A 27071-nucleotide genomic window follows, 5' to 3' on the forward strand; every position below is an offset into this window, starting at 1 on the left:
TATTAATTGGGGCTCAGCCATTAATTTCTTTTTTTCTTTCTTATGCATATTCACCTTCATATTTCTCACTCCTCCCCTCTTGTTCCAGAGAGCCTCCTGGCCTCCACCATGCACGATTTTCTAGGAGACATGCTCACAGCAGGGAGCTGCAAACTACACATCTTCGTCTTCCTCCCCTGGTGACACAGGTGAAAAGACATCAACACTTTTAAAAATTACTCCACAAATTACTTCGCCAATTTCATACTCATTCATGGAAAGACAAAGTAATTGTAGAAGATGGGCTTTTTCTAGAAAAAAACTCAGTTAAAATCACACCTAACATCCTAAGTATTGAATTTGTCAACTGCTTAGGCATTTTACATGCTGCTCAGAGGCTAAGACTGAGGTTATTGAAATTCCTTGACTTCTCAGTTAGAAACTCCATGTGGTAGTTCTGGTGGTTATTTGCTGGTATACCCCTGTGCTCAGAACAGTGTTTTTTCCATTGCAGGAGAATGCATGTCTGACTGAAGGAACAGAATCTTCTTGAATGAAGGCAGCCCACCCTCTTTGTAGCTCTTTCTCCCTCCCACTACCACGGTAAATTTCTTAGAAATGCTGTGGGCTAAATTTTGGAGGTGTTTAATTAATTTTTCTCCTTATATTTTTCTTCCCTTTGTTTTAGGAAGGCAGCAGGTCCCTGTGCCCCTCACTTAGGCAAAGTTTCCACCCCAGCCCATTGCCAGAAGTTGCTTGCTTCTGTCCCAACTCTACTTTCCTAAAACCAAGCTTGTTGAAAAGCTTTTGTTAGCATTCCCAGGGGGTGAAGAGAGAGGGGATGGGACTTTGAGCAGCATGAAGGAAAGGCAATATGATGTTTTTATGCTGTCTCTCAATAAATTAGAATTTGCCAGAAAATAAATAAGTATGTACCCAAACCAAAATATTTTCCTGTTCTCCCATTAGATAACTAAAGAGAGTAACTCAGTCTGTGAAATTGAAATAACAACAACTGGCTGGCATCTTGGCTCACTGACCAAGGAGCACCTAAAGCCAAATATCCTCTCTTTGAACATCCTTTGTTGGGCATGTGCATTTACAAATGGAGAGAAGAGAGACTCCCCCAGTCTGCAAAGGGGGTGGAGGTCAGATTTCATAGTTCATGAATAGTAGAGATCTTTAACCCCACTCTCTGGTAGAACTCAAGAGAAAATACATGATCCAAGGGGAATATGGTAGCAAAAAGCTTGTTGAAATGTTAATTCTGAGCAGTAGGGTTCCAGGCTGTGGCAAAAAATTTCTGGGTCTCATACAAGGCAGACAAGCAGAGTACTACCCAACTTCCCTCATGCAGAACCCACAGTGAGTGGTCAGTGGTAACCACAATGGACTGAAGTGGAGAGGTCTTTCCCATTTATTTATGCACAATCTGAGAATAGTGAGGAGATTGAAATCCCCACCAATCAAGAGGAATAAAGACTTAGATTCAAATTAATTAATTTAAGAAAATAAAGAAACAGACATTCATGCACACCTGCATATTTGGATAGACTTTGATTCATATCTGCTGTATATAGATGCTAATGTTTATGTTGTCTTATCAAAGACTTTTCTGATGAAGTCAGAAGATAGAGATGGTATGTACCAAATATAAGTGCCAATACTTTCTTTCTGCACTCATGACAGACATTCTTAATCAATTCATCACAGATAGAGTCACAGGAAATTCAACACAGGACTCCAGGCAGCCACAGCAACCAGTGAGAACTGGTACAAAATAGGATTCTTATTTGCCCTCCCTACGGTGAGTTCATACCAGTATAAAAGATGGAATCATCCAAAATTGCTTGTTCCCAGTGTCAATTATCTGAGAGAAGTGGGGGGTTATGAGCAAGAACACAGAACTCTGGAGGAAGACTTCATGTGCCTGTCTCCCTTCCTTCACCCTGCTGTTCACCACAGGGAACATCCTCAGGGTCCCTTTCTGTTGCCTTTGTCAATGGGGAAAAGTGAGGGAACCTCTGTGCTGAATCATATTCCAATACTGTCCTGTAGTTGCTGTCTTTCTCAGGTGAAGTAGCCCCTCTGTGTGACATCAGCCTGGAGGAAAGCACTGCCCTACCCCCAAGAATTTCCCTTGCCCCACTCTATGGAGATTGGGCCCTGCTGAGAAGTAAGCAGCTTTGGCCAGGGAGCAGGGGTTGCAATAGTGATTTAGTTGTCTGATGTTGAGAGTGGAGCTTTTCCCTTCACTTTTCTGAGAATATGACTGGGGCTTCCACCTCATGGGAAATTTAGCAGAAACTGTCTGGACTGTGGGCAGGCTAAATCTCTGGGTTTCAGAGGCCACACACACTGGACTCCTTGTGGCCATACCCTACTGAGGCATATAAAAAAATTCAGGATAGAATGACACCTGGGTCCCTGGGGTGGGAGCCACACCCACCACCTTTATAATCCTTGAATTGCCCCAGGCTCTAGACTCTACTAGAGGTTTTTTTCAAAGTCCGAGCCTAAGAAGCAGCCAGCACACAGAGGCAGCAGGATGCCACCTCAGGGAACCTTGGGCCTTTTGCTGACTTTCCACCAGGGCTAGTGCTGATAAAAGCCAGCCTAGGTGTGTAGTTTAGTCCTTCCAAGTGCACGTAAGCCCAGCAGTGACAGTCACAAACTCTGGCTTGCTTATTGCTACAAAAAGGTTGCTGAGGGCCAGTCATAGGCAGTATATAAGACTGGTCTGCATCAGGCTCCTTCCTAAGAGGCCCAGAACCAACACATCCAGTGGCCAGCTATGGAAGACATCAGAGTAGGACCAACTAGTCTTTCTAGCAGCATATCCAAAGGGAGAGCTCATCAGGCACTAAACCCAGGTGAGATAAATTCTGCTTTTTGTGGTCAACACCTGCACAGCAACTTACATACATGGGACGAAATAGAGCTTCACAGTCAGCAAGCCCAAGACCTGAACATCCTGCCCTGTTGGGCTAAGTTCCACAGGGGAAAGGTAGAGAGGCTCAGAGCACAGACATTCAAAGTATGAGCTCCTTGGAGCCTATTGTTGGGACCAGTCACGGGGCTTAGCCACCTTCTGGGTGGCAGTCAGCCCCTATGAAAGTCTCTCTTACCTTTCTCCTGGAGTCCAGGCTCCCAGCTAAAAGAACTTCTGCAGAAAGGACTGTTGGCCACACCCAATCTGAACCTGCTTCTCACCTTGCTGGGGAAAAATAGAATTAGAGTACCCAGCAGTGGCTGAAGGATTAGGCTCTAAAGTAGGGGCCTCTTTCCCTGTACAGATTGCCTGACCAAGAAACCCTTGAAGTAGAGGGTACTGCTAACATTGTCATTCTGACCTCAACTGCCCTAAGCTTGCAAACTGTAGAGGGTTTGGTAGGGTGATGCCAGTCTGTGCCCATCCTACAGTCTTTCTGCAGAAGACTCTGCAGGAAGATCAAGCAGCTGCAAGAGGAGGTAGAGCCGCTGAAAAGTAGAGGCAAATCTTAAGGAATTTGAGTCCTTTTATGGAGCTGCTGTCAGCCCCAAGCAGAAGGAATCTGATTCTTACACACAGGTTGGCCCCTCCCCCAACCCACACCCAGGTAAAGAAAATGCAGACACAAACAGTCAACAGAATGGTAGACCGTGGTGGGTTACAAACATCTGACATCATACCTGAATCCCACCCAGGAGGAACCAAATCAACACAATGAATGGTGGGAGGTAGGCTGCACCAATGCTAGACTCAACTAGCCACATAAGTAGCAAGCCCAAAGGAGAAGTCCAGCAAGCACCAGACCCTTCTGAGAACAACTACACCCCATAGGACAGACACTGCACAGCGTCTAATACACATGATCAAGGTTGACACTTAGAGTCAGCCAGCATGAAGGGTTTATTCCAGCCATGAAAGGGTCAACAGTGTTCAAGACTCACATACAACAGAAGTGTAAATATAACCCTCAAGAAACATTACTAGAGCAAGGAGCTCAGGTGGCCTAGAGGTTAATACCACTGAGCTCACCTTCCTTATAAAGACATCATGACAAATTTGGGAGTCAGAGTAGAGCCACCTAATACACAGACAAAATGGTCAGACAAGAAAATATACCCCCCAAAAATCAACAATAGAAATCACCATAAAAAGAATTAAATGAAATGAAAGTAAACCAAACTACCAGATACAGAATTTAAAATAATAGTTATTAGGGATGCTCAAGATCTTAGAGCAAGAATGGATGGTCACAATGAGAATTTAGTAAATATTATAAAGGACACAGAAACAATAAAAAAGAATCAGTCAGAAATGGCAAATACAATATCTAAAATGAAAATGCACTAGAAGGAATAAACAGCAGATTGGATGAAGCAAAGTATCAAATCAGAGATTTTAGAGGACATGATAAACATAAGCAGAAGCAGAGCAACAAAAAGAAGTTCAAAAAGGCTGATAAAACTCTTAGACACCTAAGACAACATGAAGACTCTGTGACAACATGAAGAAAAACAACATCTACATCATAGGGATTCCTGAAGGAGAAGAGAACGAACAAGGGATAGAGAACTTGTTTGAAGAAATCATAACTGAAAACTTCCCTAAACTAATGAAGGAAAAAGTAACACAAGTTCAAGAAGCACAGAGAGTCCCATTATAGATAAACCCAAAAAGGGCCACACCAGAAATATCATAAATAAAATGTCAAAGATAAGAGAAAAAAGAAAAATATTAAAAGTTGCAAAAGAAAAGCAATTAATTACCTACAAGTAGCCCCCATAAGGCTGACATCTGACTTCTCAACAGAAACACTTCAGGTCAAGAGAAATTGGCAAGAGTTATTCAAAGTGATGCAAAACGAGAATCTACTACCAAGACTACAATATCCAGTAAAGCTATCATTTAAAATTGAAGGAGAAATAAAGAGCTTCCCAGACCAAAAAAAAAAAAGGCAAAAGGAATTCATTATTACCAAACCAGTATTGTAATAAATGTTAAAGGGCCTGCTATAAAAGAGGAAAGAAAAACAGAAATAAAGAAAAGGAGGATTATAGGTCTAATGAATAAAATGGCAATAAATAAATACAAATCAATAATAACCTTAAATGTAAATGAATTAAATGCTCCAATCAAAAGACATAGGGTAGCTGAATGTATAAGAAAACATGACCTATATATATGCTGTCTACAAAAGACTCAACTCAGGCCCTGGCCGGTTGGCTCAGTGGGAGAGCGTCGGCCTGGCGTGCAGAAGTCCCGGGTTCGATTCCCGGCCAGGGCACATAGGAGAAGCGCCCATCTGCTTCTCCACCCCTCCCCCTCTCTTTCCTCTCTGTCTCTCTCTTCCCCTCCCGCAGCGAGGCTCCATTGGAGCAAAGATGGCTCGGGTGCTGGGGATGGCTCCTTTGCCTCTGCCCCAGGTGCTAGAGTGGCTCTGGTCGCAACAGAGCGACGCCCTGGAGGGGCAGAGCATCGCCTCCTGGTGAGCAGAGCATTGCCCCCTGGTGGGCGTGCCGAGTGGATCCCGGTCGGGCGCATGCAGGAGTCTGTCTGACTGTCTCTCCCCATTTCCAGCTTCAGAAAAATACAAAAAAAAAAAAAAGACTCAACTCAGAACAAAAGATACACATAGACTGAAAGTGAAGGGATGGAAAAAAATATCCAATGCAAATGGAAATGAAAAACAAATCTGGGCTAGCAATACTTATATCTGACAAAACAGCTTTTTAAAAAAAGGTTATAGTAAAGGACAAAGAGGGTCACCACATAATAATAAAGGGAGCAATCTAACAAGAGGATATAACCATTGTAAATATTTATGCACCCAACATAGAAGTCCTAAACATGTAAAGCATATGTTAGTGGACATAAAGGGAGAGAGTGACAGCAATACAATAATAATAGGAGATTTTAACACCCTACTAACATCAATGGATAGATCCCCCAGACAAAATCAACAAAAAAAAAAACCAGTCTTAAATGACACACTAGATCAACTGAATTTAATTGATATCTTCAGAATATTTCAACCCAAAACAGCAGAACATACATTTCTTTAAGTGCTCAAGGTACATTTTCTAGGATAGAACACGTTAGACAAAAAATTCTCAGAAAATTTAAGAAGATTGAAATTATATCAAGTATATTCTCTGATCACAATGGCATGGAACTAGAAATCAACCACAAAGAAAAACTGAAAGATATTTAAACACTTGGAAGCTAAATAGCATATTATTAAATAACAAATGGGTTAACAACAAGATCAAGGAAGAAATAAAAAAATTTCTTGAAACAAATGAAAATAAACATTACAACAATCCAAAATTCATGGGACACAGCAAAAGCAGTCCTGAGAGGGATATTCATATCATTATAAGCATACCTCAAGAAGTAAGAAAAATCTCAAACACTCTAACCCTGCAACTAAAAGAACTAAAAAAAGAACAACAAACAAAGCCCAGAGGACATAAAAGAAAAGAAATAATAAAGATCAGAGTGAAAATAAATGACATATAGTCTAAATATATATATTATAACATATTATATATAATATATGTATATTCTAATATATATCTCAATGAAACCAAGAACTGGTTCTTTGAAAAGGTAAACAAGATTGATGAACCATTAACCAGACTCATCAAGAAAAAGATAGGATTCAAATAAATAAAATTTGAAATGAAAGAGGAGAAGTAACAACTGACATCACAGACATATGAAGGATTGTAAGAAAAGACTATAAAGAAATATATGCCAAACACTGGACAACCTGGGCAAAATGGATCAATTTCTAGAAACATGCAATCTTCCAAAACTGAACCTGGAAGAATCAGAAAACCTGAGCAGACCAATTACAACAAATAAAATTAAAAGTTATCAAAAAACTCCCAGCAAAGGAAAGTCCTGGACCAGATGTCACCACAGATGAATTTTACCAAATATTCAAAGAAGAACTAACACCTATCCTTCTCAAGCTATTCCAAAAAAAGTCAAGAGGATAGAAGGTGTCCAGCTCATTTTACAAGGCATTATCCTAATGCCAAAACCAAGTAAAGACACTATAAAACAAACAAACAAACAAAAAAACAAACAAAAACTATAGGCCAACATCCTTGATGAACATAGATGCAAAAATACTCAACAAAATATTAGCAAACCGGCTCCAGCAATACATTAAAATGATCATACATAATGATCAAGTGGGATTTATTTTGGGGAGGCAAGGTTGGTACAATATTTGCAAATCAATAAACATGATTCTTAACATAAAATGAAGGATAATCAGATCAATAGATGCAGAAAAGCATTTGGTAAAATCTAGCATCTGTTTATTATCAAAACCCTCAGCAAAGTGGGAATACAGGAAACATATGTCAAGTTAATAAAGATCACATATGGCAAACTGACAGGCAATATCATACTCCATGGGCAAAATTAAAAGCAATCCTCTTAATATCAGGAACAAGACAGGAGTGTCCCTTTTCACCACTCTATTTGACATACTGGAAGTCCTAGCCACAGCAATCAGACAAGAAAAAGAAATAAAGGGCAAAAAAACTACTATACCTGATAAACGAGTTCAGCAAAGTTTCAGGATATAACATTAATATTCAGAAATCAGTGGCATTTTTATGCACCAATAATGACCTGTCTGAAAGGAATATTAAGAAAACAATCCCGTTTATTATTGCAACAACAACAGAAAATAAAGTACTTAGAAATAAAATTTACCAAAGAGGTAAAAGACTTGTACTTGGAAAATTATAAGACATTTAAAAAAATAGAAATTAAGGAAGATGAAAACAAGTGGAAGCATATATCTTGTTAATGGATAGGAAGAATTAACATCATTAAAATGTCCATGATACCCAAAGCAATCTATATATTCAATACAATTCCTATTAAAATATCAAGGGCATACTTCACAGACATAGAACAAATATTCTAAAAATTTATATGGGACCAAAAGGAACCCAAATAGCCTCAGCAATCTTGAAAATGAAGAACAAAGTGGGAGGTATCACACTTCTGGGTATCAAGTTATACTACAAGGCCATTGTACTCAAAACAGCCTGGTACTGGCATAAGAACAGGCATACAGATCAATGGAACTGAACAGAGAACTCAGAAATAAACCCATGCCTTTGTGATCAATTCATATTTGACAAAGGAAGCAATAGAGTGAAGACAGTCTCTTTAATAAATGGCATTTGAAAAATTGGACAGGTACATGCAAAACAATGAAACTAGACCACCAACTTACATCATTCACAAAAATAAACTCAAAATGCATAAAAGACTTAAATGTAAGTTGCAAAACCATAAAAATTCCAGACGTAGGCAGTAGACTGTCTCGTAGCAATATTTTTGCCAATATATCTCCACACACAAGTGAAATAAAGGACAAAATAAACAAATGGGACTATATCAAACTAAAAATCTTTTGCACAGCAAAAGACACCATTAACAAAATAAAAAGACAACCCACTCTGTGAGAGAACATATTTGCTGATATGTCTGATAAGGAGTTAATAACCAACATTTATAAAAAAAAACTTCTAAATCTGAACACCAGGAAGGTAATTAAAATTAAATTAAATCTAATTAAAAATGGGCAAAGGAACTGAATAGAAACTTCTCCAAAGAGAACATACAGATGGCCAATAGGCATATGAAAAAATGTTCAATGTCACTAATCATTAGAGAAATGCAAATTAAAACCAGAGTGAGATATCACCTCATACCTGCCAGAATGGCTTTCATTAACAAATCAACAAACAACAAATGCTGGCAGGGTGTGGAGAAAAGGGATCCCTACTGCACTGGTGGTGGGAATGCAGACTTGTGCAGTCACTGTGGAAAACAGTATAGTGTTTCCTCAAAAATGTAAAAATGGAACTGCCTAATGAAGCAGCTATCCCACTTTAGGAATATATCCTAAGACTCCCAAAGCACTAATACAGAAAAAGATATGCACCCCCATGATCATTGTTGCACTATTTACAATAGCCAAGATTTGAAAACAGCCAAAGTGTCCATCAGTGCACTAGTGTATAAAAAAGCTGTGGTACATTTACACAGTGGAATACTATGCATCTGTGAAAAATAAGTAAATCTTATCTTTTGTGACGGTATGGATGAACCTGGAGATTATCATGTTAAGTGAAATAAGCCAGGCAGAGAAAGACAAATACCTTGTGATCTCACTTATATGTGGAATCTAATGAATGTAATAAACTGATGAACAAAACAGAAACAGAGGCAAGATCATAGGGAACAGAGAGATAGCTGTCAGAGGAAAGGAGGAAGAGAGGCAGGATCAAAGGTGAAGGGATCAGCCAAATTATATATACACAGCACATAGATACAGAGAAGAGGGTTGAAATTCCTAGAGGGAAAGGGGGGATGGGAGAAGGTAGAGGAGGGCAAGGAGGTAAGAGGAGGGTGGAAAGAGACTTTGCCTGGGGCATTGGGGGCACAATGCAGTGGGTAGAGGGTGTGACATTGAGTGGGACACCTGGAACCATGTCCACACAATAACTGAAAAAAAAAAGAAAGAATCTCCCCCTCCCTGCAAAAAAGCAAAATGCTTTTGTATGTGACCTTTTGTGGCAAAGAAATGAGGAGAAATAAACTATAGTCAGTAATTTAAAAAAAAAATCTCTTTATCCTTAGAGTTCTTATATAAAGTCAAATTTGTAAATTAGATACACACACACACACACATATATCTCAATAAAATTCAAATGAACATTGTTAATTTAACCTGATGATGGTTATTTTCCCCTTAAACTACCATATTTTTCACTCCATAAAACACACCTGATCATAAGACGCACCCTAGGGTTTTAAGGAGGAAAATAAGAAAAAAAATATTCTGAACCAAATTGTGTGTAAAAATGTTTAATAAAATACTGTATTTTCACTCCATAAGATGCACGAGCATTTTCCCTTCCACTTTTGGGAGAAAAGTGCATCTTATGGAGTGAAAAATACAGTAAATAGCTGCTTTTGAATAGACATGTCTGACTCCCACGTGGCAGAGTCTTTAGACTGTGGCATGCCTATATGACCATGTGCTGGGCGAAGGCAGTTCTATCGTTTTCTTCCTGCTCAAATCTCTGCACAACCTTTAATAACACAGGGAAAGGCCCTTGGCCCACATTTAGCAAAACCACCTAGTTTATTATTAAGTAAATCTCTACTTTTTCTTCATTAGCCTGAAAGAAATATGATGATGGTGACATCGCAAGCCAGGGCTTGGCTATAAAGTGGTCATCGAATGGTATACAATTATCTCCTGTTCTTTGTGTTTTAAACATTTTTGTGTTGAAACATAAAATAAAATTCTTGTGGAAGCCCTCTGAAAAACAGTACTTGTAATCATGTCCCTGAGGCCAGCTGAGTAGTGATGGCAATAAATAATGAGTGATCCCCAGGGAAGCTGGACCTCAAGGAAAAAAATGGAAAACTCGAAGGATTAGATGAAGTAATAGCTACTATTTTCCACATGGAGATTCTTCTTTAGACAGCCTTAAAGGACATTGTTGGTCAACTAAGTTTGTAAATACGATATAGATGTTTGCTCTCTTATAATTTGCATTGGGTGTGGGGGACAGGCTGTAAACAGGCAGGGTCGTCATAGCCTAAGGCTTAGTTTTAAGACTAAGCCTTTCCCACCCTTTTAATACTAAGATCTTTTCAAATCTAAGCTTTTCCCCACACCCTTGACTGTTGCATGATGTGGGGTAGTGCACTCTCATGAGGAATCCCATTATGCCTCAGATAAGTGACTTTGTATCAGAGACTTCCTTGTTTGTATATTGGATTGAAGGTTTTGATTTCTATACTTATAAAATGGGGCAGAAGAGCCCATGCTGGAGGAGAGCAGAGAAAGGCCACGTGGAGGAGAGGAGAAGCAGCCAAGATGGCAGAGTGCTGAAGGAGAAGCCAGTTTGTGCAGTTTGTGCAGAAAGAAGGAGATGGAGAACAGAGGTAAATAAGACTGGTGAGGGAGAAACCTTTGATTCTAGGAAACTCAGATAAGTTAGTGGCTTTGGGAGCCCTGAATGGAAAGGGAAGTGTTTTCCCACTGTGTGTATTTCTTGCCCACCGGTGCAAGCTAGGAGTAAAGCTGATGCCCCACCAGTTCTTGGCTCTGTTGTTTCATTACTATCTGTCCGAATTCAATGAGAACCTGCACAGGCCAGGTGGCTGTGATGGTGGCCGTGGCTACTGGCCTTACAGACATGGGCTTGGTTTTAGTAACAGAGTCTGGTAGGTTTCCTTACAATTTTATGAATTTTCTGAAAATAAAAAAAAAAGCAAGTAACCTCTGATTGTGCCATACTAATAATACATAAATTAATCATTAATTAACATATTAATTAACTACATATATTAACGCCTTACATATAACAAAATTCACACTATGGAGGGCACTGAGCTACTAGGACGATGACATTAAAAGTTCATGTTAGAGTAGAATGATAGTGAGTGGAGGTTTTGGAAGGAAGTAATCAAATCTCTCTTATTTTTGTTTATAGGATGTAATGCAAGTGTAATAAATTTCTGTATGTAAATGGGAATATATACACTGTTCCTTTTATGGCATCATTCTTAATTATACGCAGTTGCACATACCATACAACACAGTGAAGACAGAGGTGTTGTATAGGGAAAGAAAACGTCTTTTAATAGACAGTCTTTGGAGAGAAATTTAATAAATGTTGGAATGTTCATAGATCCCCTCCCAGAGATAGACACTGGGGAAACCTTTCTCCATGAGCTCAAGGATACATAAGTAAGAATGGATATGGCAGTATTGTTTGCAATGATTAAAAAGAGAGTGAGAACTGTTCACCTGCAAGAGAATAAATATATGACTGGTGATATATTCATGTACTGCTGTGCTCAACCAATTCCTTCAGGAGGGAGAATGAATGAACTACAACTAAACACATTCATGGTGGTAACTCACACAAAAACTTTTTAGTGGCAAGAACAAGTTGCAGAAAATTTATACACTTAGAATACATATACCTTGGTACCATTTCTGGAAAGCACTAAAATATACATAGACTATTATTTATTTTTATTGCAAACATTGGTAATAGAAATATAAATAAAGATATGAGCTTATAAATACAAAATTCAATATAGGCATCCCCTCTGGGAGGCAGGAAGAGGGAAGTGATGGGGAAGGTAACACAGGGTCTTCAACTCATTCAGCAATGTTATATTTCTTAAACCAGGTGATACATACATAGATCTATAATTTTTATGTGTTTTATGTTTCCCAAATAAGTCATGATACATAAAACATTTTAGCAAGCCAGTCACCTTACATAATACTCAATTCTGCTTGGAAAACTCTTCAATGGAAACCTTTGAAGTGTCCACAGACTACTGGAACATAGCTTGTAAAGCTGAACACAAGCCTTGCCTGATGATCTCATTAGGTTTCTCCATCAAACAGGCTTATTTACCTACTTGTTATTCTATGAAGACTTATCTCCATGAAAACGTTAGTTTGCAAGTAAAAGAAACAGCAATCTTGATAAGTGTTATTTTAAAAATAAATCTTTATTGATTGATTTTAGTGAGAGAGAAAGGGGAGGGGGGAGAAAGACAGAGAGAGGAACATCAACCTGTTGCTTGTTCTTGTATGTGCCCTGACCAGGGATCAAACTGGCAACCTCTGCACTTTGGGACAACACTCTAACCACCTGAGCTATCTGGCCAAGCCTGGATAAGTGTTGTCTTAAAGCATATACACCCATGAGAAAATAGCTGGTGTCACTGTTGGTGGTGGCTCATTTCTTTGATAGAGGCAAAGCTTCTGGGAACAGCACAGCGGAAGACACGCCTTCACTGCTAAAACTCACCACCCCTTGGGAGCTTTGGGGTTCAGGTGCGAAAGCTGCAGCAAAAGTGTAACCCGAATGTAAAACTCAGTTGGAAGAGAATTCCCCCATGCTCCTCAGAAAAGGTCCTGTACATCAAAGCAGTCTCACAAGGGGACATACCTCAGTTCCTCGGATGTTGTGCAATCTGGACCTTGCATAGAAAGCCTTTGAGTCTTCTCTGTGGTCCCTTTGTGTTCACATGCAGCCCAGGACCTACTTCTATCTGGCTCACCCTTCATTCTTTTTCCTGAGAAACTGTGTCTCCTGTATACCACACTCAGAATACAAAAAAAAAAAAAGAAAGAAAAGAAAAAAGAATACAACCAACAAGAAAAATTTGGAAGACATTTGGGACAGTGGAATGAGTGTGGGATTTGTGGCCAAATAAGGGTTCGGATCCTGGCTCTATTCCCTCAATGACTATGGGGTCTTGGGAAAGTTACTTGACTTTTTTGAGGCTCTGTTTTCTCAGCTTTAAAATGGGGGTGAAAACACCTCACTCATGCACTAATAACACCAACTGTCAGCAGAGGGCATCATTGTCCCCATCATCTTGGAGCCCAGCCAACACCCATACTGACACAGCTCCTGCTGCAGGTGAGCCCACCTCTCTGGCTGAGGTGAACCTGGTCTGAGGCATCTGACACTCACACATCTGTAGGTGAATATCAGTCTTATATGCTATGGCACTCACAGAACGGGAGGCCAATATTTAACTGTGCATCTAACAAATTTATAATTCATGGGGGACGATTCTGAGAGCTTAATCTTTAAATGACAGTTTTATCTGTTTTATCAACTACCTGTTATGTCCGTAAGTAGCAAGTGTTGTGTATGTATGGGAGAGGGGTAATGGGCACAACTGTGGAGACATGAGAAAAGGTGACCCTAAGTCTGCCCTCAAGTTATGGAAGGATTCATGAAAGAAGTGACACTTAAGTCAACTTTGAGAGGACTATAGAATTTCCAGGAAGACAAGAGAAGAGCAGAAATCTGGACATAAGACTCAGCATGTGCAAAGGCCTGGGGGCCAGGGATGTCATAGATTTTTGGTGAAGCATCAATAATAAGCATAATATCCTCAAAGGCAGTGGCAGCAGCAGAGACTGAATAGATAGGCAGGAGCCTAATTACGAAGGGCCTGGATATCACAGTAGAGGAAATTTTGAGATGAAATATCACACAATCATATCTGTGTTTAAGAACAGTAATGGATTGATGAATTAGAGGGAGTGAGTTGTGGACCCCAGAAACCCAACTAGGAGACTATGGCAAGAATTCAGTCAAAAGACGGCCACTTGCACCAGAACTGTAACCGTGTGGATGAAAAGGAAGGAACAGATCCAAGATATACTGAAGAAATGAAATAATAGGATGTGGAAACTGATAGGATATGAAGAGTATGGGCAACAGAGAGGTGTGTGAAGACCTAGGGCTTTGGCTTGAGCCTGGATGGAGGAGGCTGGCCCTTGGTGAGATGGAGGACAAAGAGAGAGGAGCAGCTAACAATGATGTCATGCTTATATTAAGGTAAAAATATCTCTGGAATACCTAGGCATTGATTTAAAAACAACAACAACAAAAACACCTTGGGTATGTAACCAGAAACTTAAGAGATAAGTGTGGTTCAGAGGAAGAGTTTCTGGAGGCCTCACATAATTGTGGGCAACAGAGCCAAGAACTTGGACCTGTTCTCTGGGGAGAAGTGGAGGAAATTCCCTTATGTAGAGACTGATAATGCCTCCACACAGAATGCCTTAGTATCTGCAGCAACTCGCTATTGAAAATCCCTACAGGAATGCAGTTAAACAAAAGGGATAGATCTGAAACGACACTTGGAATGGCAACAAAAAGAAACTCAAGACTAATGTTAAATTGACTGGGAGGAAAGTGTGGAAAATAACCACATTAACCACTTAGAAATGCCGTGTTTCCCTGTGTCCACATGTTCCCTTTGACCTGACACTGTGCCCCCTCTTCACAATGGGAGCACTGAGCTAATCCATTCTTTGTGTGTAAGCATCAGCTTTCACTATCGAGGCCAAATTCATCCCACCAAATATGCTTGTACCAGAGCTCCTGCACTGTACCAATCACAACTGCAAAATAGCACTGGGGAGAGACTACGTTGTCAAAATGAGCTATTAGAACAGCAATCGCCATTTACCAATATTAGACGAATCTCAGATTCAGGGCTTCTTTGGTTGTGCCAATAAATCAGAGCTGCCCTATCTAGTACAATGACCACGAACCCCGTGCAGCTACTGGGCACTTGAAGTGTGGCCAGTCTGGACTGAAATGCACTGTAAGCAGAAAATGCACACTGGATTTGGAAGATAGTATGAAGAAAACTGTAAAATATCTCATTCATAAATTTTATATCAATTACATAGGGAAATGATAATACATTGGGTATATTTAACTAAATAAAATATATTGTTAAAATGACATACTGTTTTTTCTTTTTAAGTGTGTTTATTAAAAAATTTAAAATGATTCATGAGGCTTGTATTGCAGCTAGAACTATAATTCTACTGGCCAGCACTGAGTTAGTTAAATATTCTCCACTTCTGGACATATATATACTATGGCATGTTCTAGGCACATATTATGCTTCATTTTCTTATTTATTCATAAAATTAAAAACAAAGTAACTTAGTGCCAATGTTATTAGCTCTACCTAAGAACCTACCTACCGGTGATCTATGATTTACTCAACCTGTGAAATAAATGAAAAGTTGATTTAAGAGCTAAATCCTACTCCATTGTTATCACATATACTGGTACTGGAATTACCTTCAGAAGCATGGATTTTGGGAAAGTGAATGACAGCTACACATATACATGTGGTAAATGTAAGTCCCCCCTTCCAAATTTGTGGAGACTAAAGAATAATAGAAAGTCCACTTATGTTCTTGGGGTTATTCTAGTTCTCAAAGCTCACTATTTAAGTAAGGACTTCGGTCTTCATCAAAGTGCATAGTATCCTACACTGTGTTTTCTAAGCTGTTTCCCCTAGTGTTAAATACAGTGTTTTACTTGGGAATCTTAGGAGGAATGAGTACATTTTAGTTTCCCCATTTAGAAAAGGCGTCCGTATGAGTTCATGCTCTTTGTGTAAGATAAAGAAAACCTTACAAGGCTAAATCGGATCCCCCTTCAGGCATTTGTATTCCTTTGAAGGCACTCAGTTATTACCATTAATGTAGTAATTCCCTTTGAATATCAATGTGGAGTTAATTTACCCAATTGCTATCATCCACTTGTATTAAAAGTATCGCACTTAGTGAAAAGTGGCCTTCAGCAAAATGATTGTCTCCTGCTTCTAGCTGCCATTTGTTTCCAAGGAAAAATGATCGGGTTGCTTTGTGGACTCTCTAACACTTTCCTTTTTGTTTGTACAACCTTGACAGAAGAAAACATGTTTATTGCCTAACATTAGATATGTACATGTAATAAATCCTTGTTGGATGAATAAGTAAATGAGAAAATAACAGTCAGATGTCTTTTTCCTTCTCAGCAGCTTTGCTGCTAAGAGTTCTCCTCTCTTCTTGCTTGGGATGTAAAGAACAGATTTGACAGGGAAAATAAATAGCATTACCATCAATAAATTAAATCCCCTGTTTTTTATATATCAGAAGTTCTCATGTCACTCTCCCTCCCCTCCCGCAGTCATGTTACATTTTACCTGCCACACTCATATTCCAGCTTATTTATATATACAGCATGAGACAGTGGCTTGGGGCCTCTCCTCCTCCTTCTAACCAATTGACTAGCTCCCCCTGCAAATGTAGCCATACCCATTAGCCCTTAGGAGTGGCCACCCATGACCCTGTTATCCCATTTGATGAATCCAGTGGCCTGTGTATTTTCTCATTCATCAGCGACACCCAGATGGCTTTATAAACTCTTCAGGGCCAACGGTATTTTTTGGCACATGGTGGAAAAGGGCTTTGAGCCAGCCATGGGTTTGAAAGCCCGGCAGTGGTGCGTTGTGGTGCATTGCTGGCCTTTCTATCCACCTCTGGGGTGTGGGGCAAGCCTTGCGTCCCACATTTGCCCAGCCCTACTCTTAAAGTGCCACAGCCATCACTGTGTGGACATAGGAGCCCTCCACTGGGGAGACTGAGAAGGGGTGTCCCTGTGCCCGTTCCCAGTGCTTCCTCTCAGGCAGCTGCCAAAGCACTCCAGGCTCCTGTACCCCTGGCAGTTCTGAAGCCATTTCTGCAGCTCCTGTGATAAATTTTCTCAGAAATCAAGCTGTCTCAGGTCTTAGGTGATTCAAATGAGATGAACTGATGGATTAGAATAAGCTAACACTCCAATCTCCGATCACTCCCAGTTTACAATGAGGCAATGGTGAATTCAGACTCTTTTCCTCCTATTTCTTCATTTCTAAGCTGGTCATGGGGAGCAGGGGGATGATAGAAAGAGGGTGGGCTTTGGGGCCAGGGAGTCCCCTCTTTCTCTACTTATGACTTCCATAGCTTTGAGAAACCCAACCTCTTGGAACCTTCATTTCCCATTTATAAAATAAGGTTAAAAATATCTGCTTAGGCTCTGGCTGGTTGGCTCGGGAGTAGAGCATGGGCCTGGTGTTTGGAAGTTTGATTCCTGGTCAGGGTACACAGGAGAAGTGACTAGCTCTTCTCCATGCTTCCCCCATCCCTTTCCCCCCCCTCCCTTTCTCTCTTCCTCTCCCAAAGCCATGGCTTGAATAGTTCAAGCAAATTGGCCCCAGGTGCTGAGAATAGCTCCATGGCCTTGCCTCAGGTGCTAAAATATCTCAGTTGCCAAGCAATGGAGCAGCGGCCCCAAATGGTCAGAGTAGTGCCTGTAGAGGGCTTGCCAGGTGGATCTGGTCCGGGCCCATGCGGGCATCTGTCTCTTTGCCTCCCCACCTCTTATTTAATAAAAGAAAGAAAAAAAAAACCTTGCTTATCAAAACTCTTATAAGGATTATATATTTTTTTAAAAAAGTGAAATACTTTTTTAATAGTAAATTTTCAATAAATGGCAATTACTATTATTATTAAATATTACTTAAATATCTTATAAATTAATATTGCAATATATTTTATTAATATACTATATTATATTTACAACTAATACCAATATTGTATAAATAATATATTATGTCACTATATTACTAAATATCTACTGAAATGTATTTATTGCCTTATTAAAATATTAACATATTATAGCTATTATACTATTTACATATTTTCCATTGTAGTAATATGTTGTCATTAATTCATAGTTCTTTCTTTTTTAAGTGAAAGGAGGGAAGATAGTGAGACAGATTCCCGCATGCACCCCAATCAGGATCCACCCAGCAACCCCCAACTAGGGCCAATGTTGAAATCAACTGAGCTATCCTCAGTGCCTGAGAACAACACTTTACCAACCAAGCTACCCTCAGTGCTGGGGCTGGTGCTTGGACCAATTGAGCCACTGGCTGCAAGAGAGAAAGAGAGGGAGAAGGGGGAGAGGGAGAGGAAGAGAAGCAAATGGTCACTTCTCATGTGTGCCCTGACTGGGTATTGAACCAGGGACATCAGCATGCCAGGCCGATGTTCTGCCCACTGAGCCAACCGGCCAGGGACCACAGTTATTTTAATATTGATTAATATCATTTTGTACTAAACAAGGAATTAATTTGTTTTACTGTTTTTTTTTTTAACTCATTTATGCTTCTTATTTGAGATACACTGGCAGTGAAGTAAAGTCAGCATTTTTTCCCATTTTTTAGAGTAAACACAGGCTTTTTTATCTGGAAAAGAGTCATTTATTTTTTCAACAAAAATAGAGCCATTAAGACATTTTGGAATAAAAAGTCCTGACTATAAGTCAGGAATCACAATAACCGCAAGCTGAAGTCATTGCTAGCCCTCAGTTATGGTTCCTCCACTCTACACTCTCCTAACCTGGAAACTATTAAGACACTCCGGCAATGTTAGCTATTGTTACTAAACAGAAATGACAAGATAGGAAACAAAAAATAAAAATGACCTACCCACTATTTGTCCCTGAAAATTTTGCCGCAGGGGTCCTGCCCTGTGGAATTTGCCTATCCTATTTCGTGGAGATAGTGAGCTGGCTGCTCTGGCCTCACGGCATCTGCTCAATGTCCAGGATTTGTCGAACCTAAAGGATCCCTTAGAGACCTGTAAGTGCTTTGTGTCCTGAAGTTAGACAATAAACACATAGCAAAAGCCTACAATTTTGCTTGCACCATGCTACCTGTTAGGTAAACAGGGTGAACAAGATATGGTGAAACTTGCTCTCAGGAAGCTCCTGGCCCATTGCAAAGGGAGCAAATATACATGTGGTAACTGAGTGTGAGGAAGGCTGGGCCCACATAAGCAGAGTGTGCTGTGGACCCACCCTAGTCTTGGGCATCAAAGACTTCGCAGAGGTAGGTTTGAGCTGGCATGGGGGACAGACAGGGTACGGTGCTGCGGGCAAGGCATGTTCAAAGATCTGACATGTTCAGGGAGCTGCAAGGCCTTCCATGAGGCGACTGGGTGGATGTCATGGTTCTTCACCATGTGGTAGAAGGATCATCCAAACCAGAGTCCTCCAGCCTTTTGGCAAAATGCCAGTTCTTGGGCCTCATCTCAGACTTACTGAATCAAGATCTCTGGGAGAGAGGCTGGAGACTGTTAAACCACCTCAGGTGATTGAATGGTTCCGCTGAAGCCTGAACACTGCCAGAGTAGAGATTATGCATGAGGCATAATCAAGTCAAGCCTGGAAGTCCAGCCTCGATACCTGAACTTTTTTTCATGCCGGTACCAAGCAGTGGTGTGTTAGAAATGACTAACAGCCAGTGCTTGGATGGGAGGGCCCTATTTCATAGCTAGTTGATTTCTGGATTGTTAACTACTGTAGTAAAGATCATATGAAAAAAATGTATGTTCAACAATTGGACTTTGGGTGATGGGAATGCAGCATAATCAAATGTTAAAATAATGTAGAGATGTTTTTTCTGAACATATGTACCCTGATTTATCAATGTCACCCCATTAAAATTAATTTAAAAAAATGTATGTTCAATTTTGTAAGATCTAAAGCACAAAAGACAGATTTTTTTTATTATTATTAAGTGGTCAGATAAAAGATGATAAAACCAAGCACCAGCACAGGAATGTGATTTTCTTGAGTCTCAGAGAGGAAACTTTTTGGCTTAAGCTGAATCTACTGTCTTTCACAGACTGGCATGAAATTTCTGGCAAACCAGTGGTTGAAAACCACTGTTCTAAACAATTTACCTATCAAAATTATTTGTTGTGAAAGCCCTTATTGTAATTAAAGCTGATTGATACTTTAAAAGCATCTGTTTTATTTTGTGCTCTTGATAAGGTAGGCCCCAGCTTCACAGGGATCCTGCAGGCAGAAGGAGTTCTCCTTCTATGTATGAGCTCACAGAATCGTCCTGAAGATAGATCATCTGTCGTTCCTACTGCAGTCATGACTATGACAATTCATCCTACACACATGTCCAGACATACATTTCTGCACGGTATTCATCTGTGTATTTGTTCATACATTCATACTAGTAACAGCTAATATTTATTATGGTGTGCCCAAGACCTTATAGGCATTAACTATTTACTTCTCACAATAACCTATGATAAAGGCTACTATTGTATGTATCTTACACAGGAGGAAACTGAGGCTCAGAAAAGTTCTCCCCTTGTAAGTGGTGGAGGTAGGGTTTGAACCCAGATAGTCTAATTAGGGTATGCAATGGTGCCTCATTCCTCTCCTTTTCACAAACCAAATAAATTGCCCTGGAGTCCCCAACTTCTTTCCCATGATTCACTAATGCCTTAAAAACAGTCATTTGAAAAAGAATAAAATTGTATCTTGTTCACACCCAACTGAGTTCAGTGGTTCAATGAAAACATCACAGGTTCAATGAAAACATCACAGTGCAGTAGATCTTTGTAAAGGAATTTGATGCATGACTTATAAACAAACCTTTTTCTGGTTTTATTGGCTTTATGGTAAAAATTCACAGCATCATAAAAACATGGAATGTCTTAAAGGCTCTTCCTGGCTTCTCAAGTAGGATCCCCCTTACCTTTCCCAGAGGTCTCCAGACTAGAAACTGTATCAGCCTTCCTCAGGAAAACATTTTAATGTCAAGAAACAGTGCCTTGAATTTAAACCTGTCATGCTTGAACTCCAGCAGCTTTCCTCTTGGTTAAGCCTCCATTAAGATAAAGTATAGCCTGTCATTAGCTGGCGAATGATGTTGTGTATATTTAACGTGTTTGAAAGTAATTGTCAAGCCTCCCTTTAGTCTTACCTTGCTCAGCTCACCATCCTTCAGTCCTTATTGCTGTCTACCTCACAGAGCTCTTAAAAGGGACATTCCCATATTTAATCAGAATCCATGTATCAAGTGGGTAGAACACAATGGATCGTTTCAGGTTCTGTTCTCTCTGGAGACCTGGCAAAGTTTCCAGCAGATTCAGCATAATTCTAAGTGACTTTAAAGCCTTCTTATACTGTATGATAATTGATCTAAAAAGCCAGACAGCCTTTGACTATGCTCTTTTGATGCTTCTTTTGCTATCTATATTGTCTGTAAATTTAGAATTTTTCACATCTTATATCTATATCCAAATTGCAGTGTGCTTGAGACAGACAGTTCTTGAAAGACTTGTTAACAATGTGTGGCACTTACCCTGGGTACATAAGAGCAGGACTTGCAGGACACAATTTTTGTGTTAATTTCAAACGCTCACTCTTATAAGCTCAGCCTCTATTTCCCAGTAAGTGTCCCTTTCATAAATGGACTGATCTTTTCAGAAAAATTACTGTAGAAAACTACTTCATACCATAAATCATAAGCCATTTTTTTTTAAAGTAACTGTAGTGCAGGAAATGGCACAATGCCTTTGTGACAGAAATGAGAGCGGTTCAGACAAATAAAAAGCACCTTCTCTGGGGAATCAGCTAATTGTTAAGGCAGCAGTATCATAGTATTCTAAAAACCCTAGTTAGCACATAAAATAGTTACTGAGTTGGCAAATTAAGCTTTTAAAAAATTAATACTCCATTCTTTATAAAGAGGTAAACTTTCTGACATATAACATTAAATTAGCTTCAGGTATATAACATAATGATTCTATATTTGTACATATTTTGAAATAATTACTACAATAAGTCTAGTTAATATCCATTCTCCAGGTTAATTATACTCCACTTGCCATTCACTATGTAAGTATTTAAAAAAAAAAAAACCCTGTATTTTTGTTCAGACATAAAAGATAGGCCTCCAGTCTTAAAAAAAAAAAAATTAGAAGTAGAACTATCCTATGATACAGCAATTCCACTTCTGGGTATATATCCTAAGTAACTAAAATCACTACATTGAGAAGATATCTATACCCCCATATATATTACAGCATTATTTATAATAAATAAGACAGAGAAGCAATCTAAATGTCCACTGACACAAAGATGCATAAATAAAATGTGATATATATACATGTGTGTACATATATATGTGCATATACACACATAAATACACATATGTGTATAATACACATATAATAAAATACTATTGAACAGTGAGAAAGAAGGAAATCCTGCCATCTTGACAACATGGATAAAAATTGAGGGCATTATGCTAAGTGAAATAAGTTAGAGTAAGACAAATACTGTATGATCACACTTATATGTGGAATCTGAAAAACAAAAAATCAAAATAAACCCAAGTCATAGTAAAGGAGATCAGATTTGTGGTTGATAGAGGCAAGGGATGGGGTATAAGAGAACTGGCTAAAAGTCGTCAATAAATACAAACTTCCAGGCCCTGGCTGGTTGGCTCAGTGGATACAGTGTCGGCACACGGTCGTCCCAGGTTTAATTCCGGGTTAAGGCATTTTCCCCCTCCCTCTCCACCTTCTCTCTCTTCCTGTCTTGCAGCCAGCAGTTCAATTGGTTCAAATTTTTATCCTGGGTGCTGAGAATAGCTCAGTTGATTTGAGCATTGGCCCCAGATTGGGGTTGCTGAGTGGAATCTGGTCAGGGCACATGAGGGAGTCTATCTCCCCTCCTGTCACTTAAAAAAAAAAGCAAACTTCCAGTTATAAGATTAATAATGTACTACATGATGACTATAGTTAACACTGCTGTATGGTAAACATATTTGAATGTTTAAGAGACTAAACCTAAAAGTTCTTATCACACACAAAAATTTTGTAACCATATGACATGATGGATGTTAACTAAACTTGACATATATAATGTATGTTAAGTCAGTCTGCTGTACATTTTAAACTTATTCAGTGCTATATGTCAATTATATCTCAATAAAACTGAAAGAAAAAACAAGATGGTTCTTCGGCCAAGCCATTCTCTTCTCCTCCCTTCTTTTCCTCTCCCTTCCTTATCTTTTCTTCCCCTCTTTCCCTTTCTTCCCTTTCTCCTTCCTTTGCATGCTTTTTTGATACTGCAGCTTCTCCAGAACACACTCCTTACATCCATGGAAAGTACAGACTTGACTTGATCTCACGTGGCCATAGCCAGGTGCTCACTGTAAATTTTGCAGCAGGCTCTGGCAAGCAGGCATCACAAGAAGCCGAAAAAGAGGGGACTTCTTTGCCTACCTCACACACTGGGAGCAGTACACAAAGGATGAAAGGGAATTATGAAGGTTGGAGAATTAAAAATCAAATTTAAAAAGGACACATTTAAAAAGTATGCAAAGATGATTAATCATAAAATTCCTTCCTTTACCCTCATAGGAGAAACAACTTAATCAACGTTTCTTTTTTTCCATCCCCCCCACCCTCGCCTCTGCAAACATCATTTGTTGTGGTTAGAATTCTGAGGCCTGTGTTGTGGCCTGCCAAGAGGCCAGTCAGAAGTACATCCATCAGCCTAGAGACTCTATGAGATTGCATTATATATAAAAGGAAGAATAAAGTACCCAAGTGAATCCATCCAAAAGCCAATAGCTGTGCTCAGCCCGAGTATCACTGACAGCACACTGACTGTGACACGGGGAAGCCAGCTGCTGTGTTGTCTGTTTCTAGGTGCTTCATGTGTGGCCACCACCCAGGAGACAGTGCCTGCTCAAGTGCCCTCTGTGCAAATGCCTTAATTTTAACACTTGTGAACAATTTGCCCACCCCATTTTGCCACTTGCAGTTAACCTTGTGCATATTTATGAGTCAATTATGCAAATCCCAAGATAAAAATGCATTAAGCACCCATGATTTAGACCGGTTAAGTCTATTACATGGCATAATGAAATTACCACATGATGTCCAATTTACTTCAACACTCACTTTAAACTAACTGTCAGTAAGTTAGTCAGTAACCATACACACCAAAACTGAGCTGCAGGAGGCTTCCTTTGTCCAATCTATCATGACACCATGAAATCAGAAACTTCAAGTTAAATCCTTACTGAAGGGAGAGAATATTCCAAAACAGACTTAAAAGGGCATAGTGTGGATCAAAGGTTAAGAATGATAACATGCTGTTCCTCATGAAAGAATTTAGGTCAATTTTTAAAAATCACAGGTAATGTCGCCTGAATGGTGGTAGTACAGTGGAGAGAATGTCAACCTGGGACACCGATTCCAGGTTCGAAACCCCAAGGTGGCCAGCTTGAGTTCAGGCTCACCAGCTTAAGCGCGGAATTGCTGACTTGAGCATGGGATCATGGACATCATTTCATGGTCACTTGCTTGAAGCCCAAGATTGCTGGCTTGAGTAAGGGGTCACTGGCTCAGCTGGAGCCCCCCAGTCTAGGCACAAATGAAAAGCAATCAGTGAACAACTAAAGTGATGCAATTATGAATTGATGCTTCTTATTTCTCTCCCTTCCTGTCTGTCCCTCTCTCTCTCTCAAAATAAAAATAAAAATCAATGGGTAATGTCAACAACACAGGACATAGCAATTTTTAAAGAAATTAAAGCTCAGTCCCATCAATGAGAGTTTTACCCAGTGGGTATTGTTCCCTGAGTCATGATGATACTGTAGGTCACTGAATTCAAATGTAATTTAAAACTTTAATATGGAAATATTGATTTCCAGAGTCAGAAATAAAGAAATTAGAAAAGAATTAACCAAAAACAATTTCACACACACACACACACACACACACACACACACACACACTCACTCAAACACCTTGAAACCTAAAAATTAAAAGGTTTGAATGAGAATCAGTTTACCATGTAGAGATTTTATGTTTGAACCTTGGTAGGACCTAAACCCTCACAGTTTCAGTGTTCTTTAGATGACATGATAGTTAACGAACAAGCTATGATGTGGATTAAATTGATAAACAAAATATATGAGTGGCCTGACCCACTGCCATCCATCTCTTCCCCCACTACAATGTGTCATTTTAATAGGCTCACAGTGTGATTTATACTGTGCTTGTGTCCCTACTCATTTGCATAGGGAATGCCCCTCAAAGTCTTTGAGAACTGTACTTGCCTGAGGTTATGAGCTCAGATCCACTGATCTGATCAGAGCCTGAGAGTAAACAATACTAGGACTAAGTGTCTGAGGTAGCAATTTCAAAAGTGGGCAAATAAAAAGATTATACTGCCATCTACTAAAGCATTCAAACCCCATCCTGTCAATAAAAGGAAACAGGAATCGAGTGCTACTAGCCGTTCTCTTTGCAGTGGTACTTCCATATGAAACAGTGCCTGCTGTTCCCACAGCCCTTTGGATTGAGGTCTGCTGCCTGCAAGCATCATGACTTCAGCTCCATGTTCGGGGAGAACAAATGGATCACGGACGGGCTCTCCCAGTAGATCATCCAGCCAGCCTAGGGGCTAGGATTAGAACCTTTGGTAACAAACTCTCACTTGGAGCTATCCTTCAAATGAATGATGATCAGAGGGCTAGTGAGCATGACAGGGAGATTGAGAATTCTCTCAAAGGATGGGACGCTTCCATGCTCAAGACCCTAGTGTTAACTTTATCTTAAAGCATTGTGGTCATGCACATTAACTAGCAGGAAAGAAAATGTTCAATGACAAAAGAGTCTATTTGTGCTGAAATCACTATAAGAGCATCAAAGAGATGAGGTCAAAGCCTTCCTCAGTTGGCTTTAATTCTGCCATGTGCTTGTGGAGCCAATTTCCCCTGATGTTTTGGAATTTTCTGAATAAGAAAAGTAATATTTCTATTATGATTTAGAACTTTTGGTCCACGCATTAAAAGTTCTATGTGGATTTAGCAGAAATCAAATAGCCTCCTCGCCACCTGCGCTTTCAACAGAATGCCCCGTCTTTGAGGCAACCCTATCTCAAGAAAAAAAGCAAGCTCCACTGGGCAGAACAAGTTCCCTGAGCCGCCCGGAGACTGTCAGCAGTTCCCCTGGAACATTTCAGTCCAAGTTCAAGATGTCAGGCTAGCCCAGCGTTCTGCATGTTTTTCGGCTGGTCTGGTAGTTCTCTGAAAACGTGCTGGCTTCCAGAATGCATTAACCTACTTTCCACAGAGGGTCCCCTGGCCTTGTTCTGAAGAGGAGGAGGAAAGAGGAGATTTCAAGTGGGAGCTGGGCATGCTCTGCTTTCCATGTGTTACTACTGCTCATCAGCAATGTAGCCTGAGCAGTCGGTACTTCCTGCAATGAACAGCTCCCAGGACTGCACGGCCCCCAAGGAAGAGTGATGGGAAATCCTGCTAAAATATGGCTGTCTAATCAACCGAGAGAACTCATTTACTAAGATCCCCATTGTCCACGCTGACAGATGGCTCTCTCACTCCTGTGTTCCCTTTCCTGCACGCCGCACTATCTGGGAGGCAAGCCTATTCTCTGAGAGATCCAGTTGCATTCGCCAGCCTAGTTCTGAAACAAGACAAAAGCTCAGTGAGCCTCCCGCTCAGAGGCTGTCTGTCTTTTCTGTCCCTCCAAGCAGCATCAAAAGAAACCCATGATTCGTTCCCCTTACCTTCGTCCTCATCGGAGACAGGAGCCCTTCCATTTTGTTGGAATCCTCATGCCCGCTGCTCTCCTCTCCAAGTTACTGCCCGTGTGTGCAGTCCTTAAGCATCCCACACGAAAAGAGCCATGTCGGAGACGCCGGTTGCTCGCTGCTCCCTGGTGGCGCCACAGCACCGCCACCCTGTCTAACTTGAATTCCCTGTGCCTGAAAAGCGCTGTCCTGCAGGAGCCTGCTCCTCTCCTAACCCCCTT

At 40.1% G+C, this 27071-nt stretch overlaps 1 protein-coding gene across 3 annotated transcripts in view; it reads right to left on the bottom strand.

Annotated features, from left to right (window-relative positions):
- The window catches only part of FRMD4A (FERM domain containing 4A), a 673627-nt gene that overhangs the window by 495300 nt on the left and 151256 nt on the right, over positions 1 to 27071 (bottom strand). Inside the window, exon 1 of one of the 3 annotated variants that reach the window (XM_066384151.1) lies at positions 26827 to 26866. The exons of 1 other annotated variant lie outside the window; for it this stretch is intronic. In XM_066384151.1, coding sequence (XP_066240248.1) covers positions 26827 to 26859 — 33 coding nt within the window. In that variant the 5' untranslated portion in view covers positions 26860 to 26866. Of the gene's footprint in view, positions 1 to 12999; positions 13021 to 26826; positions 26867 to 27071 lie in introns of those variants that run through there. One more of the 3 variants, XM_066384153.1, reaches the window with a different exon arrangement.

Source organism: Saccopteryx leptura, chromosome 5 (assembly GCF_036850995.1).
Source record: "Saccopteryx leptura isolate mSacLep1 chromosome 5, mSacLep1_pri_phased_curated, whole genome shotgun sequence".
NCBI lineage: Eukaryota > Metazoa > Chordata > Mammalia > Chiroptera > Emballonuridae > Saccopteryx > Saccopteryx leptura.